The following is a 20,664-nucleotide window of genomic DNA, read 5'->3' as shown; positions in this document are numbered from 1 at the left end:
GAGATCTCTTCAAGAAAATCAGAGATCTCAAGGGAACGTTTTGTGCATGATAAAGGACAAAGAAGGCAGGGACCTAACAGAAGCAGATGAGATTAAGAAGAGGTGGCAAGAATACACAGAAGAACTATACAGGAAAGATCTTAATGTCCCCGATAGCCATGATAGTGCAGTCACTGAACTTGAGCCGGACAGCCTAGAGAGTAAAGTCAAGTGGGCCTTAGGAAGCATTACTAACAACAAAGCTAGCAGAGATGACAGTATTCCAGCTGAGCTATTTAAGATCCTAAAAGATGATGCTGTTAAAGTGCTGCACTCAATATGCCAACAAATTTGGAACACTCAACAGTGGCCACAAGACTGGAAAAGGTCAGTTTACATTCCAATTCCAAAGAAGGGCAACGCCAAAGAGTGTTCAAACTACCGCACAATTGCGCTCATTTCACATGCCAGCAAGGTGATGCTCAAAATCCTACAAGCTAGGCTTCAGCAGTATGCGAACCAAGAACTACCGGAAGTACAAGCTGGGTTTCGAAGAGGCAGAGGAACTAGAGATCAAATCGCCAACATTCGCTGGATCATGGAGAAAGCAAGAGAATTCCAGAAAAACGTCTATTTCTGCTTCATTGACTACGTTAAAGCCTTTGATTGTGTGGATCACAACAAACTGTGGCCAATTCTTAAAGAGATGGGAGTACCAGACCACCTTAGCTGTCTCCTGAGAAACCTGTACGAGGGTCAAGAAGCAACAGTAAGAACCGGACACGGAACAACCGATTGGTTCAAAATTAGGAAAGGAGTACGACAAGGCTGCGTATCGTCGCCCTGCTTATTTAATTTATATGCAGAGTACATCATGAGAAATGTCGGGTTGGATGAATGACAGGTTGGAATTAAGATTGCCAGGAGAAAAAAAAACCACGAAGATCATGGCATCTGGCCCCATCACTTCCTGGCATATAGAAGGGGAAGAAATGGAAGCAGTGACAGATTTTATTTTCTTGAGTTCCAAGATCACTGCAGACGGTGACTGTAGCCATGAAATTAAAACACGTTTGCTCCTTGGGAGGAAAGCTATGGCAAACCTAGACAGCATAGTAAGAAGCAGAGACATCACCTTGCTGACAAAGGTCCGTCTAATCAAAGCTATGGTTTTCCCAGTAGTAATGTATGGCTGTGAGAGCTGGACTATAAGGAAGGCTGAGCGCTGAAGAATTGATGCTTTCAAACTGTGGTGCTGGAGAAGACTCTTACAAGTCCCCTGGACTGCAAGGAGGTCAAATCAGTCAGTCCTAAAGGAAATCAAACCTGAGTGCTCATTGGAAGGACAGATACTGAAGCTGAAGCTCAAACATTTTGGCCACCTAATGAGAAGAGAAAAGTCACTGGAAAAAACCCTGATGCTGGGAAAGATTGAAGGCAAAAGGAGAAGGAGACGGCAGAGGAAGAGATGGCTAGATAGCATCACCGATGCAATGAGTATGAACGGAGGACAGGAAGGCCTGGCATGCTATGGTCCATGGGGTCACGAAGAGTCGGACACGACTTAACGACTGAACAACAACAACCAATGTATGAATGGTTATGGCCACTGTTGCCACACATCCTCAGACAGACATGTACGTTCCATGTGTAACAACCAATGCTGGTCTACAGGGCCCTTTAGCAGGTATGACGCACAGGCAGTGCACTTCTGCACTATGCTCTTACTAAAATGGGGAAAAGCTACTTCTGAAATGGGCAGATTAGCCCAAACACTCATTCAGAGTTTTAAAACCATGAAGTTTATTTTTACCCATGTTTATTCTCAAAACCATGGATGAACGTCCATTACAGATGAGAAAATTAGCTGGATTAGTATACCTACCCCCAACACATGGGTTAGTTCTAATAGGCCTAACTTAGATGAGGGGAAAAAGATGAACACAAGGGAAATTAGGGTTTAGCAAAAAGGAGGGGTGCTATGGAAATGGCAAGCAGGAGATTGGCGGGCTATGCAACCAAGGAAGCTCTGGTGTTGGTGGAAATGGTGGGTGATGGGCACAATAGATTTAGGAGAAAAGGAAAAGAAATAGAGCAGGAAAGTCTATAATTACATAACTTCAGAGGAAGGGGAAAGAACTGAAAGGACTTCATTTTCTAATTGGTTGCTAAAAATTAAGAAAAAATACTGTGGGCTCAGGCTACCCTCAGGGTTTCTTTGCTTTAATTGCAAATTACAAAAATGGAGCAGTAGCCTCAAGCTACTCTAGCCTTGTTGACAATGGGCTGCACCACATTGTCCACAGACATTGAAAAGAAAGGTGTTTTGGAAAAGCAATGATTGGGAAAATGAATGGAGGTTTAGTTGTTATTAGAAGTCTGGAGCCACCACAATTTTGGTTAAAAACAGACTTAGATGGAAAGATTTGCTAATGGGGCTTGTCTTTAATTTCCAAATAGGTCCGGAAATTTAGCATTCCAGTTGAGACTTTTTGGTAGCCACTTCCCAGTGGTCTATGCTTCCTGCATTGGTAGAGGACCAATTCCAGCCTTTGAGACTCAGAACTGGCACCTCAGTCATAAGTCATGGTCCCTTGCCAGGCACCATAAAGTTAGTAGGCTGCATTATGTGTGGAACTCTGATTTTGACTCAGTAGGGCTTTACTAGGGAGTAAAGTTCTGTCTGACTATATGAAGCAATTGGATCTATCTGGGGCAAACAGAGCAAGAGAGTGGGGAACTCTGGTCCTGCAAACATGGGAAAGGCATTAGAGTAGAGTGGGGAACCATACTAGGAAATAGTCATAATGAACATTATTAAAAATCAGTTGGATCCTGGGTTTATTCTCAGAGCTGAGACAAATGGGGTGGGGGATACCCAAGCGGAAAGAATGAACATCAACTTTGAATTGGCCAATCAAAACCCTTGGTGGGAAAACTTGAAGGCAGTTATAGGGTTTAGAACAAAGAGTAGGTTATAGGTTAGATCCAGGATGGATTAAAGCAAATGAAACTACAGTTTGGTTCTGGCCACTGAACGGAAAGCATGGGGAAATTCCTTGCCTCTTTATTCATTTTTCATCTAGCATGCTATGCATAGTGGCGTAACACAATATTCAACACAAAGGGGTGTCATTAAGGATAGTGTTTGACCTGACTTGGAGATAGGACGCTCAGGACTGAACCACTTTTCTCACCAAGGCTTTTAATTGGCCAATTCAGAAGTATCCCTGTGGGTTAGTCAGCTAGGTAATAGCATAGCAAGGAACAACCTTCTTTAATCAAGAAGGACGCAGATATATTCTATGGCTCCTTTGCCTCTGTGGTGGTTCCAGAGCCTTAATAGCATTCCTGGCAGTCCTTGGACTGCACCTTCCATAACAATATAGATGCCTGAGCCAAGTAGTGTGTCTGGAGCAGGTTTCTAACAAAACTTAGGGCTCAATCAGAGGATAAGTGTTGCTGGCTCACTAATCAAAACTAGTAAACACACTCCTGTCTAATGCTGCCACCTAATCATCCAGCAGTAGTGCAAGTTCCAGGAATATGCCCAGGTTGCATTTTTCCCTTTGGGAGAATATGGCCCTGTTTAGAGTGAGTATCCACACTGTCCCCAACTCACCAACCATCAGCACTTCTATTTTGTCAGCATGAGTTTGCCTTCACCTAGGCCATAACATACAAAAGAGTTGTACTTTGATTACCTGTAAATGAAAGCTAGTTGTGTATTATCAGCATATTGATGACACCATACTGCAAAAAAGCTAACAGAGGAGCAGGCCTAGATAGAATATAAAAGACAATAGATGCTTAAGATTTCTAGAATTGGTGAGAAACAGGATGATGTAGCAATGTTGCTTAGCAAGGCAAATTACAGATGCTGAGTTCATCATGCTTCATAAAAGCTATCTACAGATCTCCAAGTAAAATACTGATGATTTACAGAGGCTGGATGTTCATGTGTTGTAAATGGGGATGTAGAACATAGCTCTTGAAATGCCAAAGATGCACATCTTTGAATGATCAAAGAGTTGTGAGACAGATTTGTCTGGGAAGCTGTAAGGCCTCAGGCCTGAACCAAGCTATTAGTAGTTTTAGAGGGTCTTAGATGCCGCATAATGCTCTCTGACTTTGGTCCAGAAGGCTGCTGTTTTCCCTAACAGGCCTCTTGATTTACCAGGATGAGTCAAAGAGCGATAGGGCAGCCTCAAGCACATCTTATCAGGATGCACCTGGGAAGTGAGGCTATGTTTTTGCCAAGCTGCAGGTGGCTGTACTGAGAACCAAGCACTGCTAGTCTATGCTAGGAATGAACGCTAGTTGGCACTTGCTGCTGTCATGCTGCCTTACTGCTTATATGTATGGTATAAAACCCATTTTGCCCCATGGCTCTGGGTTCAGAGAAGCTGTTTGATCCAACCACTGGGTATGCCTGTGTGCTGATTGTATTCAATAAAGTATCTCCTTGTCAGTAAACCTGGATCTGATTTATCACTATCTTGGCACCTCTAAATTAAGAGTTCGAAGCCTACTGCAGGGGCAATGCAGAAGCTTCTTGACGTTTTGGATGCCTGAGATGTATGACCTTGAGCTTCAACAGCCAGTTTCTGGCTACCCCCAGCATGTTTTCAGAATGTGAGGAAAAGTGAGACTGAAAACAACTGTTTGATATCTGTGAAAGATAAACTGTAATGTGTTATTCCCCTATACTGGATCATGTAGTGTAAAATCAATTGAGCTAGTTTTAAATATAACTCAAGCATTTTGCCCAGTCTGTTCTAAATCTTAATGGTAACTCATATTTATTTATTAATCCTCAGCCCCTTTTGGAAAAAGATGCCAAGAGAAAAATTAAAAGCGTATTCAGTTTGTTTGAAGATGAGGAGAAAATTGAAGATATGGATGTTAGTAAGAGCACACAGAAGGGAATAGGAAAGGTGAGTAATGTGCACAGTAGTTCCAGGAGGAATCCTCAGAGAAGGTAGCTTTCCTCCACTGCTCCCTCTTAAGCATCTTGGTGCATGGGTTGGGAAAGGCTTGCATGCGCTGTTTAGAATACAACTTTGCATTCCAAAGATGCCTCTTGATAGGCTCCAATATATTTTTGGTGCTACGTGACAACTTTTATTTGCCAGGGCCTTTTAAGATTAATGCTAGAGTTTTATTTGGAAATAGCGCTGATGATGCTACTGCTGTTTGTTTTCAGCTGTAAACTATTCTCAAAGCTGTCAGACTGAAAAGTGGAGTATAAATATAACAACCAATTAGAGAAGATGACTGAATGTCTGATTTGAATACCTTCTAAGGTTTTGCTATTAAGCAGAAAGTTGAACAAATCGCTCTTAAGATCTTCTAATTTTTTAAGTGCCTTTAATTTGGCAAATGGTGATATGATAATACATAATATAAGAGAGAGGGCCTTTTCAGTGATGGCACCCTGCCTGTGGAATGCCCAGAGGGCTGCCTGGTGCCTACATTATGTTTGTTTGTACGCTGGGAGAAAACCTGTTCATTCTTCCAGGCATTTTCAGAACAGTTTTAGTGCTTTTAGATCTTTTCTGATCTTTTAGATCTTTTCTGATCTTTTAGATCAGATTTATTTTTCTGCTGGTTTTACTTTGGTTTTATTATTTGCTACACTGTTTTCACCCCTTGCTGCTGGTTTCATCCTGGTTTTATTATGTGCTGCATTGTTATCGTTGCTTTATTGTTGGATCATGACTACTCAGTGCTGGATCCACTGGATTACAATTGGGAAGAAATGGATAGTGTTTTGCAGCCACGCAAGTGCCTTATGCCTTAACCAGAAGAATTGATCCCCATTCCCCATATCCCCCTTTGTGTATCAGCCGTTTTGGAAAATGGTAGCTATAGAATTCATGCTGCAGAATACATATGTCTACCTACGTTAAACATGTTCCTACATGGGTCTCAAACGCATACAAACTTCAAGATTCTCTGCACAACTATTTTTTTATGACGGGCTATGGCAGGGCCAGGATTAACACCCTAAAGAGCTATGTTCTACATCCCCAGTTACTGCACATGAACATCTGTATCCAGCTTCTGTAAGTCATCAGGGTGCACTTGCTGCACTGAAGGGAATGCTCAGTTAAGCCCCTCACTCCAGCCAATTTGTCTTTAGGTAGGCAAGAAATGCATGCCACTAAATTGAGCTGAATGCCCAAATAGACAAGCCAGGTAGAATGGCCCTTGGTTTTGTCTTGTGCCAGGGAACACCTAGGACATATGCCAGACTGGAACAGTGCAAAATATTGAAACATTCAGTGAAATCCAGGGGGACAGCAAAAAGGAAGTCATGTAGGTAATGAGTAACATAAGAATGCCCAACTTTAACCTTCACAGTACATTCAAGGAAGGTGCTAAAGGCCCAAAGACAGTGCAAGCAATAGAGCAGCCCATTGACATGGCCTTGTCCACGTACAAAAGGTCATTGAACTTGAAGCCCAACAGGTTCGATTCCTGCAGGTGGATTGGTAACAGCCAGAAGGTGGACTGAATATCACATTTAGCCAGCAGGGCAAGCCCTGATCAAGTTGACCATGTGGTCAAGAGATGCATAGTACACCCCACATAACTCAGGTGGGATCACATCTTTAATACATTCCCTTTGGGATAGAAAAGGTGGTGAATGAGCCTGAACACACCTGAGATTTCATTGGGATTATGTCCACTAGTGAAACCTGGAAGTCGGGGGGGGGGGGGAAGCACAGTGGCTACTCTGCCTGCTGCATACTCCTTGGAGATCTTGGCTGCAGCAGCCTCCAACATGCTGTGAACCAACTTAAGGTTAGCAGAGTCTGTGAAAACTCACTTCCCTGTGAAGGTGATGTGGAAGTCCTAGGTGAAATCCTCCCATAACTAGGGTGATGGCTCCCTATCCAGGAAGGGGGTGAAGAGCACATGGGCAGACTGGAGTGTGAGCCAATTCCAGATGTCTTGTACCTGACCTGGGATATCTATTTGTTGGCCTGTGGTCAGGAATGCTGGGAGCTGTAGTTCAGAATATCTGGAGGGCACAAGGTTGAAGAAGGGTGCTTTACAATTGAAATTCTTTCTGCTGGTGGCCTTTGCTGCCTCAAAACTATCTGGCTTATTTCTGATATGAGGGCCCACAAATTGTTATTCAGGAGATCCCATTTGGCTTAGCACTGTAAGAGGCCTTTTTGTAGAATGTTTCATCATAATCCATGGAGTGTTATCTGCCTCCTCCTTTTTGTCACCTTTGTTGCCCTTTTTCTTCTTAGACTCGCCCCTCCCTGACAGCAATGGCCAAAACCCCATGGGGGCCTCCTATATATGCCCCAGGAGCAGATCAGAGAAGGAATTCTCCTTCCTAGGTCCACCCCCAGCAACCAACCATTACTGCTGATTGGGCCCTGGGGTTGCTGCCAGCCTGCAGCTATGTGGCCCGCATAGGTCAACTGCACCAGAAACATATACCCCATGTAACGGTGTGAACAAGGTCCTCAGAAAGCGAGGACCCAGGCTCGTGACAGATGTTATAGCCAATTTCTGCCACAGTGTGTTATGAGGACCATAAGTTATCAGTTTTATTTCCTTTCCAGCCCCCAGAAAAGAATGCTTGTTCCAAGAGCACAGGTGTTTTTCAGGATGAAGAACTTCTCTTCAGTCAGAAGCTGCAGAAAGACAATGATCCTGATGTTGATCTTTTTGCCAGTAACAAAAAAGGGGTCAGTCAGTCCAAACTACTTTCAGAATTTTTGCTTAAAATGGGTTATGTTGAATTGTAAACATTTTTAAAGAAAAGGAACCATTTCTGTTGGTGTAGTAGCATGCAAACTATAGAAAGGATATTATGCAAGACCTGATATTTATGTTTAAAGTTCCTTTTACACTTCTTAAAATTTAAACATTACTAAGTGTTCTGTGTTTTTTCTGTTTCACTGGCATGGCACAATTGCAGAAGAACTTGAGAAGCCAGTTGGCCAGACACGAGGCCTTTGCAGTAAGAAAAAATCTGATAGGACCTTTAAGGGAAGTCTGCTTGTAGTATAAGAAGCAGGCCTTGAATATGCATGTAATAAAAAAGTGGCTGTCACCAAAATCTCCTACAGTGCAATACAATATTATTTTCATAGGGAGCCCTCGCCTACAGTTTAAAAAGGTCAGAAGGTACCCTCCTCTGCTGTTTATGAGAATGAAGTCTTAGCAGTAGGGCAGGCAAAATTCATGAAAATTGTCTAGAGCCACAAATGATCTACCACTACTATCCCGTAAATGAATTAACACACTTTTAGATTTAGGGAAAAACAAGTTAGCAAATAAGTAAACTGTTTCCTTTTTTTCTTTTGCAGGTTCCAAAGCCTAGGGTAAAACTGTCATCTGAAGGAGAGCTGTTTGGGGATGATGATGGTGATGATGGTCTCTTCAGCTGTTCGAAAGCAAAGCCCTTGGTACTTAGCTTTTTATCTTAAGAATTTGAGGAATAGGATAGAGGACAGAGATGGTGCCTGTTAGCTTGCACATAACAAGCCTTGCATGTTATCACAGGGAATTTTGCATTTAAAAAAAATAAAAATCTAAATTTTCCTACAGTGGAAAATCTTCTCAAGTTCTATCTTTGAATGGTTTGCTCCTTCCACTTGCTCCAGTAGACAAGGCTTATGCAAATCACACTTGTATGTACTTTCCCGTGTGGGATAGAGCCCTCTCCCAGTTCTTCTTTGTGGTCTCTGTGCATCACACATATGATCAGACTAAATGTTCAGCTTGTAATATATAGAGTTTATACTTCCAAGTCTGAATGGGTTTTAAAAAATATTTATTTTGTTTAACTAACAACATAAAGTTTAAGATACAATCACCATGGGCCTTTTAACATATAAAAATGACCACCTTATATAGGACCTTACCCTATATATTAAGGCATGGGGTGAAGTAATCTTTGGGTTCCATATCAGACCATCCTTTCCCTATCCAATCAAATTTGTCCATCAACCAAGGGTATCATTCCGTAACAAGCTGTTTCAAGTCTGAAGTTGATTTGTTTATATTCTTTGGCAGATAATTCTTTTGGAAAGTCTTTGACAATGTTAGAATTGAATTGCAAACAAAAAGCAGCTTCTTCCTCTGTTGCCTAGATAAGAGTGTGAGTAGCCTTCCGAGCCCTTTACTAGTTCCTTATGTCCCTTTAGGTAGCAGTTTAAGCACAATAATTATAGAAACTTGACAGTTTTCTAACAAGATGACAATATCCTGTCAGAATGGAGGAGGTTTCAGATGTTTCAACTAGCTGGATAAGTTTTTGGATAAAGCGTTCAAGAAGTTTACTGTCTAAAACTCACTGCAGTTTGATATGTATAACTCTTTCTCCACAGTGTAGGTTCAATGCAAAATATGTTTCTGTTCTCTGAAGGACCCAGTATCTCCTTTGATCTCAAGATACCAAAAGGGTGTCCCTTTCAACTCAGCATTTAAGTTTATTGATCAGGTATCTCTCCAAGAGAAATTCTCAAGATATTTACTCAATTGTCCTTACATTTAATAGTAAACAATCACATGGAAATTCCCAAGGCAGTAATGGAACAGCACCCACATAGCTCCCTTTGCAGGAGATCTGCAGAGAGGAGATGCCACAGTTCTCCTTGGGACATGGGCTCAAGTCCCATTCTGTTGGGAGGAAAAAACTCTGGTTCTCCAGCAAGGGAACTCTCCAGCTTCTGCAGTTCTCATGGGAGCAGCATATAGTCATGTACCCCTTCTCCAGAAGCTCCACAGATAATTCAGAGGTACTTATGGAAGCATTTGCTTTTAATACAAGGTGCACCCATGCTTCCCTATTGATTTATGGTATCCACAGGGGATGCATATTAACTAATTTTTTTACCTAACTGTGGCATCTGGTTTTATTTTCTACAAGTGCTCAGGTGACTTGGCAAGGCGGTGCTCTTTATAAAGTATTTGTTAGGTTCCAGGCCCTACTGACAAAAAAAAAGAAAGTGGATTCACGTTACTTGCAGGAGTGGATCTTACATAATCGACACAATGAGATGATAATGTGTGGGTCTGCGTAGTCTGTTTTCTGGACTACATTTCATTCTCATTGTTGTAAAATCCACCAGAGTGCATTTTAAACCAGTAAGGCAATTCCAAGGCCACATGACTTTCAGCACAGTCTCTGTCCAGTGAGCTAGATTTCATTCCAGACATCTCTAGCAACTTGGGCAATGCTATCAGGAGGTGATTGCAACTCGATGTCATCTCACACATTATTGTCACAAGTGGTGACTGCATCTTTCAGGTGGTTGTTGACTTGGAGTCATTTGTTTTGGGAGTCATTTGGAGTCATTTGTTTCTCCTTGAAGGCATTCCAAATTCAGCTAACAAAGGAGATCCAATAGACTGCAATAGTAGAGTGTCCCAAGGCATGTGGTTTCATAATCCAGTAATAGCAACAATTTTGGTTAGGAATCAGGGCAATCGTTCCAGTGTTCTTGGCTTCTTTTTCAGGTAGCCTCTTGACTGGATAGTTCATTCCCTATGCTCTTTAGCAGTGTTTCTTCTAAGAGGAATTCACAGTATCAGAGCCAGCTGACTTGAGTTGCTCGGATGTGAATGATGGGAGTGGAGTTTAAAACCTCAGGTATTCTTCCCCCGATCGGCATGTGAAAGAGCAGAAACCATAGACGCAATAAGCAAAATGACCCCAAGGTTTGCATGCATGTCTTTCTCCTTCAGAATAGTTTTTCCTTATGGGAGTGGTCTGCTGATCTCTTTGGTGGTTCACAGATGTCCCTGGTGGAATTTGCACAGGATCCTTAGCATTTCTTCTAAGGAGTTTCCTAATCCTATCAGTTCACCATCCCTAAGAGTCTATGTTTGAAGGTTTGCTTTTGGGTAGCTCTCATTTTCTGTCCTTAGCCTAAACACAAAGGGAAAGCATGGTGCACTCTTGAGGTGTGAATGACCTTGAGGGTGTATATTAAAGGGGCATGGGAGTTTTAATTAATCTGAAGGAGTTTATTAGTTCCCTTCACTGGTTCTCTGGGCAGAAAAAGTTTGAAGGGATCTTATGGCTGGGTTATTAAACACCTGTATGTCCCAACCATACAAGGCACTGCTCAGGCTCACAGACTTATCTATCGGTGGGGTTGTTGCTTCCGCCAAATTCATAATGAACGTGGTTCCTTTCATTAAGTGTAGGGATGTCACTTAGGTATCCGTTTCTTCATTTTTGTTCAGACCTCAGAATTCTTTGTGCCAGTCTTATCCAACACTGCCCCTTCTAGTGGGGGCTGGGTGGGCTTCAAGTAGTTTTTCTACTTGCATGGTGTTAGTGCTGTTCTTAACCCTCCACTCTGGGGATGCTAGCATAAACTATGCTACACCATAGTTTACACTGCTGGAAATCTTAACCTTGGTAGAAAACTCAGCGTGAGCCTGATCAAACATGGGCTAGAGCACATTTGAAAGCCTCCTCCGTGCCAGTGAGGGCAGCAGAGAAGTTGTACTTCTCAGTGGTGGCCCCCCGTCTGTGGAATGAACTCTCCAATGAGGTCCGCCTGGCACCAACACTGTTAGCTTTTCAGGGTCAGGTTAAGACCTATCTCTTTTCCCAGGCATTTGGCAATGCACGATGAGTTTTAATCAGTCCTGGATGTGTCTTTAGTTATGACTGACTATTCAAAGTTGTTTTTAGTTATATATTGTTTGTGAATATTGTCTGTGTGCTTTTATGTAAATGGCTTTTAAACTCTGTATATTGTATTTTAATGTTTTAACTTCTGTAAACTGCCCAGAGAGCTTCAGCTATGGGGCTGTATAAAAATGTAATTGATGATGATGATGATAACAACAACAACAATTCTCTGCCACCATTACGTCTGTAGAGAGTTTCCTAACAGAGCTTTCTCAGGTGGTCAAAGGCCTATTATGGTGCATGTAACTGGCTTTGTCTGGTTATAATGGGTACTTTTCAATTTGCACAGCTCAAAGATGTGAACAGGATCCTTGGTGAGGCCTACCATGTGTGCTGGACCTTGCCCTTCATGGTGGGTAAAGTTAGTGGTGAGCTCCTCTTCATGGTAAGGTGTGATACCACCTTGCCTAAAAGAGGTGGTAGTAACACTGCTGTTAAAATAACCCCCTCCCTGAACCCCACTGTACTGGATAATTTCCAGCCAGTCTCCAATATTCCATTCTTGGGCAAGGTGCTGGAGCATGTGGTGGCTTTTCCACTCCAGAGATTTCCGGATGAGGAGGATTATTTGGATCCATTTCAATCTAGCTTTAAGCCTGCTTATGGGATAGAGACCACTTTGTTCGCCTTGGTGGATAATCTATTGCTGGGAAATGTGTCCCTGTTGCTTCTGCTGGACCTCTTGGTGGCTTTCAGTGCCATCAACTATGGTATCCTTCTGAGGTATCTGTCTGAGATGGGACTGGGAGGCCCTGTTATACAGTTGCTCTGGTCCTTCTTGGAGGTATGATTTCAGAAGGTGGTGCTTAGGGATTCCAGTTCAGTGCCTTGGCCATTGGCCTGTGGTGTCCCTCAGGGTTCTGTCTTATCCCCCATGCTATTAAACACATACATGAGATATTAATGAAATAAATACACTTTTTCTGCACTTACCTTCAGTAGTTCCTCTGCTGGCATGACTTCCTGTTAAGTTGTAGAAGCAACCAACATGTGTCCATTTCCTACCTTATTATCCTGGTAATTGCCTAATTTTCTAGCTCTCACTTTATATAAAGAGTGGGAAACTATTCTCTCTTTCTTTGCCAACTATGTGCTGCTCTTTTCTTTTTTTAATTGGCTTGATGGCGATTAGGAGGGAAGCAAAGAAGAAAGGTGTGCCTATGTCTTCCCTCCTCCATTGCTGGGGTGGCAGGGGCTTTTTCAGAAAAATCCAGGGGAAATGCTATGACACTCCTTAGAGCAATGGCTGGAGTTTTTCAAAATATCAAAACCACTGTCAGAACAGATGCTGTAGAATCTAGAATCTCATTGGTGGAAGAGAATTTTGGGAGTTATGGATCTGTGTTGGCTGCTCTGCAGGGATCTAATCTTATTTTGAAGACAAAGGTTAACAAGCTATAAACTCAATCTTGTTATTGTAATTTATGAGTATTTGGGATATGTGAGCAGGCTGAGCACGCTCAACCAACTGCTTTTATGGAATCCTCTCTGTATTAATTACTGGATCTACCTGAGGATTACCAATTGGATATTGAGTGCGCATAGTGAATTCTGACTACTAGGTACGCCCATTAAGAGAAAGCAAGTGCTTTCCAAACTTAAGCTTAAAACAGATGTTGCTTTGTTACAGGAAACTCGACTTCTGGGGGAAGGACAGACTTTGCAAGGATTGGGTAGAAATTTATGTTAGTGGCAATTCTAAGAAAGCTAAAGAGTGGTTATACTTATGCATAATAATGAGCCAATATCAGCGTTACAATCAATATCTGGTCCAGATGGATGGTTGTTAAATGTACAAATATGATCATCAACATGGTGAATGTACAGTCAGGGCCAGAAATATTAGAACAAGGATAACTCTTTTGGCAGTTGGCCTCTGTACACCACCACATTGAAGCTGAAAGGAAACACATCCAGATGGGAGCAAAGTCAGGACTTTCAGCTGTAATTCAAGCGGTTTGACAAAAGTGGGGCACTAACCATTCAGAAAGGACAGCCAGTGGCATACACACACACCCATCGTTGGCTCATAAGTAATGGAATTAATGGCTGACAAGCAGCTGCATGGCCAGGTGTGGCCTGTCTCCTGGGTACCCCATGACCAATCAAGCAGAGGAAAGGCCTGGAGGTGGTTCTGAGTGTTACATTTGCATTTGGTAGCTGTTCACTGGAACTCCCAACATGAGGTCCAAAGAGGTGTCCATGCGAGCGAAGGAGGCCATCATTAGGCTGAGGAAACAAAATAAACCCATCAGAGAGATAGCAAATACAGTGGCCAATACAACAATTTGGAACATCCTGAAAAAGAAGGAATTAACTGGCAAGCTCAGCAACAGCAAAAGGCCTGGAAGACCGCAGCAGACAACTAGGATGACTGCAGAATTCTGCTCATGGTGAAGAGGAACCCTTTCACAACATCTAGCCAGGTCAAGAACGCTCTTGTGGAGGTAGGCATGTCATTGTCAACATCTTCATTCAAGAGACGGCTGTATGAATGTAAATACAGAGTCTTCACAACAAGGTGCAAACCACTGGTAACACTCAAGAACCGAAAGGCCAGATTAGCCTTTGCCAGCAAACACCTAAAAAAGCCTCCCCAGTTCTGGAATAAGATTCTTTGGACTGATGAAACCAAGATGAACTTGTACCAGAATGATGGGAAGAGAAAAGTATGGAGAAGGAAAGGAACAGCTCATGATCCAAAGCATACCACATCATCTGTCAAACATGGTGGAGGCAGTGTTATGGCATGGGCATGTATGGCTGCCAATGGAACTGGGTCACTGGTGTTTATTGATGACCTGACTGCTGAGAAAAGCAGCAGGATGAATTCTGAAGTGTATAGGGCTATACATTCTGCTCAGATTCAGCCGAATGCTGCCAAACTGATAGGACGTCGCTTCATGTTGCAGATGGATAATGACCCCAAACATACAGCAAAAACTACCCAAGAGTTTCTCAAGGCAAAGAAGTGAGATGTGCTTCAATGGCCAAGTCAGTCACCTGATCTCCACCCAACAGAGCATGCTTTTCACTTACTGAAGACCAGACTGAAGGCAGACAGACCCACAAACAAGCAACAGCTGAAGGCAGCTGCAGTGAAGGCCTGGCAAAGCATCTCGAGGGAGGAAACTCAGCATTTGGTCATTTCCATGTGTTCCAGACTTCAGGCAGTCATTGACTGCAAAGGATTTTCATCCAGGTATTAAAGGCGATCCTTAAGTTTGAAATGATGTTGGTTTGTTCCATTACTTATGAGCCACCAACGATGGGGGTGTGTGTATGCCACTGGCTGTCCTTTCTGAATGGTTAGTGCCCCACTTTTGTCCAACCCCTTGAATTACAGCTGACAGTCCTGACTTTGCTCCCATCTGGGTGTGTTTCCTTTCAGCTTCAATGTGGTGGTGTACAGAGGCCAACTGCCAAAACAGTTATCCTTGTTCCAATATTTCTGGCCCTGACTGTATATGGTCCTAATCTAGATTCACTTGCTATGTTTCATGAGTGCCTTAGTCACTTGCTTACTATTACTTATGACTATCTGTTAATTGGTGGGGATTTTGATGAAATTCTGGATCCACTGTTGGATAGGAGTAATCCCTCTTGCAAACTTGACTGCAGTCCATTTAACATTGAAGGCTTATATGTTTGAGAGAGGTTTGATCAATGTATGGCATATGCTGCATCCTTTGTACCTTTCTTTTTGGCAGTGTGTCAAAATTGTTTTAGATTGGATTGTTTTTTGGTTTCCTTTCTATTTCAGTGTGTAACAGCATGTGATATTGATACAATTTCTGTCTCTGACCATGTTCCAGTCCATCTAGGAATCAAATTGCCTAATTCTGTTAAACCTTTTCACATTTGGTACATGAATGTTTTACTTCTTAATGATAATTTTAAAATGCAGATGGCTTCTAAATTAATATTTTGAGATTAATGAGGGCTCAGTTATGTCTTGTTCTATTGAATGGGAGGCATCTAAAGCTTATATAAGGGGAAGGATTGTTGCATACACTTCTCACAAGAAAATGTTTAGGGTCACGCAAGAAGATAATTTGGATAAAACAGTGAACTCCTTATTAAACCAATTTGCATCCTGTCCTTCCCCAGACCTCTGTCAGAGCCTACAGTGAGCTAAATATACATTGAGTGAATTACATACATATAAAGCAGGATTTGCATTGACTTGTCTGTGTCAGTGGTGTTGGGAGAGTAGAGAAAATTCTGGTATTTTGGCTGAAGCAACACAAAACTTGGAATTATATCCTGTTAATTAAAGATAATCATTATAATGTATGTATAGTCCCCAAAGGATATAAATTTAGAGCTTCAAAAATTTTATACTGAACTATACAGGAAGGAAAGGAATCCTGTGAATCAAGAATCAGAAAATTTCAGAGTTGATCCCTCTGCAGTTGGATTTGCAGTAAAAGGGAAGAGGTTGTCTGTTACTGAGAACATGAGGAATGGGAAACCTCCAGGGTTTTCCTATAGAATAGTGTAAGATGCACTTAGATTTTTTTTTTTTTACTCCTAAGCACTTTTGTCTTTATCATAAGGCTTTTAAATCAAACTTTACCAGCATCTTTATATGATGCTTATATATCCATTATTCCTAAACCTGGGAAAGATCATACTAACTGCAAGTTACAGGCCAATTCCTTTAATCAAAATGGATACTAAAATATTAATGGCAATTCTTTCTAATAGACTTCTGTGTATGATACGTACATTAGTACAGCCTGATCCATTGGGATTTATTCACCAAAGACAGGGAGCAGATAATTTAAGGCTTGTAGTAAATCTGATTGCTTTGAATACAAAAAGAATGAATTCAGCTGTGATCATTTCACCTGATACTGAAAAAGTGTTTGACAAATTATATTGGCAGTTTATGTTTGTTACTGTGAAAAAATGTGACTTTCTTTAGGATTTTTTAAGGTGTATTTGAATACACCTTTTTTTGTGAGTGAGGGCAAATGGAATTCTTTCACGTTTCTTTTGAAGAGCTGTCATCTTTCTCTTTTGATCTGTGGCTGGAACCTTTTGCGTGTTCCATTAGGGAGAGTAAAGAAATTTATGGATTTGTGCATGAGCAGATTGAATATAAAATGGCTTTATATGATGATTTGTTGCTATGTATCATTAGGTTAGAATCTTCTATTCTGAAATTAATACAATTAATTGATACTATTGGGACACTTTCAGATTATACTATCAATTGGTCAAAATCTGAATTAATGCCTGTACAGAATATCAAGACATCCAATGTAGTTACTAAATGGCAGTTCTGTTGGTGTCCAGAAGTTATGAAGTATCTTGGTATACTGGTGCCTGGAGACATGTTCAAATGATTAAACTGAATTTGTGTCGCTGGCAGAAATATCTCTTGATTTGGAAAGATGGGCATCACTTAATTTAAGTACTTGGGATAAGTTTAACATACTTAAAATGAATGTTTTGACATGGGTAATTTATGTCCTTCATATATTCCCAAAAAATATTTTCAAAAACTTTATGCAGCATTTCAGAAGTTGAGGGGGAGGGGTTCTTCCCCATTTTTTGCTTTAGAGGATGCAGTTGCCAATCAGGTAGGAAGGATTTAATTTGCCAGATCTTAGTCTATATCAGAAATAGGCAAAGTTTTTGGGCCTGCAGGTATGTGAAATGGGTGGGGGGTGCCTGCGGCCTTCCTCCTGCTCCTCTTCACCCTCCTTCCTGCTTGGGGTCTATTTCCCTTGCCAGCTCTCTTTACTTATTGCTACCCCTACTGCATCTGCTCCCTGCGACCTCCCTTCTCACCCCCATTGTTCCACCCCACTCACCCCCATCACCACTTCTGCCTCCTGTCACGTTCACCTTAGCAGCAAGGAAGCAGGAAGTGAGCAGATCAGGCAAGGAGTCTCCCAATATGCTGACTTCCTGCTTCTTAGTTGCTGAGCACTGTGGGGGGCACTGTCCTGCTCTAGCTGGGTCAGACGGTATGCTAGGCAAATACAGGGGTTCCAATAGGCAAGGCAAGTAAGCCGGCAAATGGTAAAGTACAAAGGTTTCAGTGCAGTATGGGATCAGTCTTTAAGGCAGGAGTGCTCAAGGTACAGGCAAAAGCACAGTATTACCAGGCAAGTAGGTGGTTTCCAGAAGAGACACAGCCAAGATCAAAACATAGGAGAGCAGTCAAGTAATCTAAAATGCAGAGAAGGCGGGAGGCCTTCCGGGGAAAAAAAACAGTGAAAAAACTTCTTTTTTCCTGAATTTTCCCTTCTTTTCCAAGCCTTCACATCTGTACACACCAGCAAATGCTATTGGTGTTGCACTAGAAGTAATTTACGATATGAGAACATAATTTTACATAAACTGTAGTGTTGAATGGGATACTGCTGTATAAGTTTAATGGTGGCTCCTGTGAAGAAGTAACACAGATTTATTTTCATCATCTAGTCCTTAGTGTGCATATTGTTATAAGATGGAATCATTTAATAGGTGATTCCAGTTTCAGCTGTCTTCAGCAGGGACTCCACAGAACGAACAGACACACACACACTTTAATCATCTCATAAAAGTATTATTCATGTTTGCATATTACTGTTCCTTCATAATCCTATACTAAAACTAAAAAAAATTCATAAAGCGCAAACATTCTATGTTCCCAAGGGAAATAAAGTTAAAAAGCAGAGAGGGTTAGAATTAGGAATTAACAAGCATAGATATGAAAACTATAATTTATGAACTACTTGGGCATATCAGTGCTGACAGCAAGCCATCTCAATTTCATAACAGCCTCAGCTCTGAAATCGATTCTTACTTTTCAAGGCTGAGTGGCTGTTTAACTCTCTAATGCTAGATCCATGTGAAAGGAACACTCCCTGTGATAGTTATTTTAAATTCAATATAAGCTGTATCTTGCATATGATAATATACTGCCATGAACCTCACTTCTAGTGACTAGACCTAAGTAGATTTTAAAAAATCTAGGGGAAGGATTTAAAAACGTTGGTTTCAAGAAGTCTTAAAGAGTTATTCGGGCAGCCAAAAGCATAGAAACTGTAAGTCGGCGCACCTGCCGCCTCACCCCAAATGCCTCACTCAGAGGAATGACCCCTCAGAGCTAGGTACTGATGGGTGAGACTGCCTGTGCTTAAAAAAAAAAGGCAGAGGAGGGTTCTCCTGCTTTAGACAGCTCGTCTTGTGCCAGTGCTGGCTGAATCTCAAGCATTTATTTTCTTTTTTTAATAGCTGTGACCATGGAGAATCTGGAGAAAATGTCAAGAGATTGGGACAAGTAGTCTTGATTTTATAATGTTTTAGCATTATAAAAGCAGATATTAAAACAAGTAGATTAGTAGTTCCAAGGTAATATCAGATGCTATTTCTGTAGTTCTAAAACTTTCATTGATCTGATTACAAAATGACACATATATTTCAGTTTTAATTGAGATGTAACTGATGTTGGCAGCCATTTTGAATTTTTACATTTTTATTTTCTCAGCATCACAGTTCATCTCATTCAGTCATGGCTGGTCTTTTCAGGCAAGTGGGGCAGCAAACCTCCAAGGCTCCCACTCCTGCCACCTCCTCCCCCCATGTCAATATTGATAATTCAACTTAATTTACTTGTGCAGCACAGCTGGCTGCTACCACCTTGCAGCTGCTTGCTTTTTTGTCTCTTGCTTCAGCAGTGCCTGCCTGGCAATGGCTTCAATCTGTTAATTGTCCCTAGGACTGGGGAGCATCCGTGAGGGCACCTGGGGAACAATCCTTGAAATTTGCTGCATTAGTATCTCTCTGGCAGGAGGAGCGAAGCAGGAGAGATCATGCACTGTGCACCAGCGTGCCTGTACATGAACAGTAAGCCAGGATTCACTGAAATGTAGCACAAACTGATAAACCAGATTTTCAGTAAATTCTGGCTTAGCCTTCATATGCATACATGCTAGTGCACACTGCTGATCTTTCCTGCCTTGCTCCTCCTGCCAGCAGAAATGGCTTCAATAACGAGCAACTCAACAGGATGCATAGCATTATGTCCAAACTGAGACACCTGATTTGTTGCTCCCCTAATAAGCCAGAATTTGAAATTGGCTTACGATACTGGGCTTGTTTGGGAATGACGTGCCAGGAGTCAGGTTCAGATGTAACACTGAACCTGCTGGCAGAAAGAGCCAGGCTGGAGCAATCAGGCAGCATGCACTAGCATGCTTGCACGTGAATGGTAAGCCAGGATTTGCTGAAACGCTGGCATATCATTTTGTGTGAATGCAGCCATTGTCACAGAAGGCTGATTTGTACACCAAATAGTTTGTCATTTAATGCTCTATGAAACCAGCTATGTTAGTCATAATGTATTTTGTTCAGATTTTGTGACCTTGCCCAAAATAAATTTCAGTTGGCCACCATTTTATAATTTTTCAGGTAGGGCTTTTATAAAAAGGGGTAAATATTAGACTTAATATTAGCTTATACTCAACATTTCATCAAAAGTAGTTAAACTGTGTGGCTGCAAGAGCAAGTTTATGCTGTTAAGTAGTTGGCATCAGGCATCTTGGCTGTCATCCTTGGTTTCAGGATCAAAGCCAAAGTGAATTGCTTAGGTACATCCAGATTTGATTTCAACAGGTCAAAAACATTAACGCTCAAGCAAACCATTTCCCCCTCAAATAGTCTCAGAACTTGAGAAATCGTGGACAATTAGATATTCTAGAACATTCAAGGTCGTCCTGACTCACCCAATAGATTAACAGCTTAACAACTAAAGTCAAACTTTGATATGGTACAGCTTTTCCTTTTTATACGTTCTTAATGCTTTTGCACACCTTTTTTATTTTTGTTTTTGTAAGGTAGCAGAAAAGAAAACAATAATAAAGAAGGGCAATACTATCTCTTCTTTGGAGGGGGACAATACGGTTCTTGAGGGTCATCAAAATCTCAAACAAGAAGAAGCAAGCTTGGAGGACACTGAGGTTTGTATATTCCACCTTTGGGGAATGAGTAAAAATGTGTGG

The 20,664-nt window shown here is 41.6% G+C and overlaps 1 protein-coding gene across 20 annotated transcripts in view; it reads left to right on the top strand.

Annotated features, from left to right (window-relative positions):
* Positions 1-20,664, top strand: part of LOC146350469 (WASH complex subunit 2C-like) — an 86,842-nt gene that overhangs the window by 55,617 nt on the left and 10,561 nt on the right. For all 20 annotated transcript variants that reach the window (XM_084845068.1, XM_084845067.1, XM_084845066.1 and 17 more), the window contains 4 exons: positions 4,800-4,916; positions 7,569-7,694; positions 8,319-8,417; positions 20,500-20,622. In XM_084845068.1, the coding sequence (XP_084701194.1) occupies positions 4,800-4,916; positions 7,569-7,694; positions 8,319-8,417; positions 20,500-20,622 (465 nt within the window). The remainder of the gene's footprint in view (positions 1-4,799; positions 4,917-7,568; positions 7,695-8,318; positions 8,418-20,499; positions 20,623-20,664) is intronic.

Source organism: Heloderma suspectum, chromosome 3 (genome assembly GCF_057233095.1).
Source record: "Heloderma suspectum isolate Gila_16-S chromosome 3, 16-S_ref, whole genome shotgun sequence".
Taxonomy (NCBI): domain Eukaryota; kingdom Metazoa; phylum Chordata; class Lepidosauria; order Squamata; family Helodermatidae; genus Heloderma; species Heloderma suspectum.
Note: the sequence above shows the minus strand (reverse complement) of the source record. Positions and strands in the feature narration are given on the sequence as shown.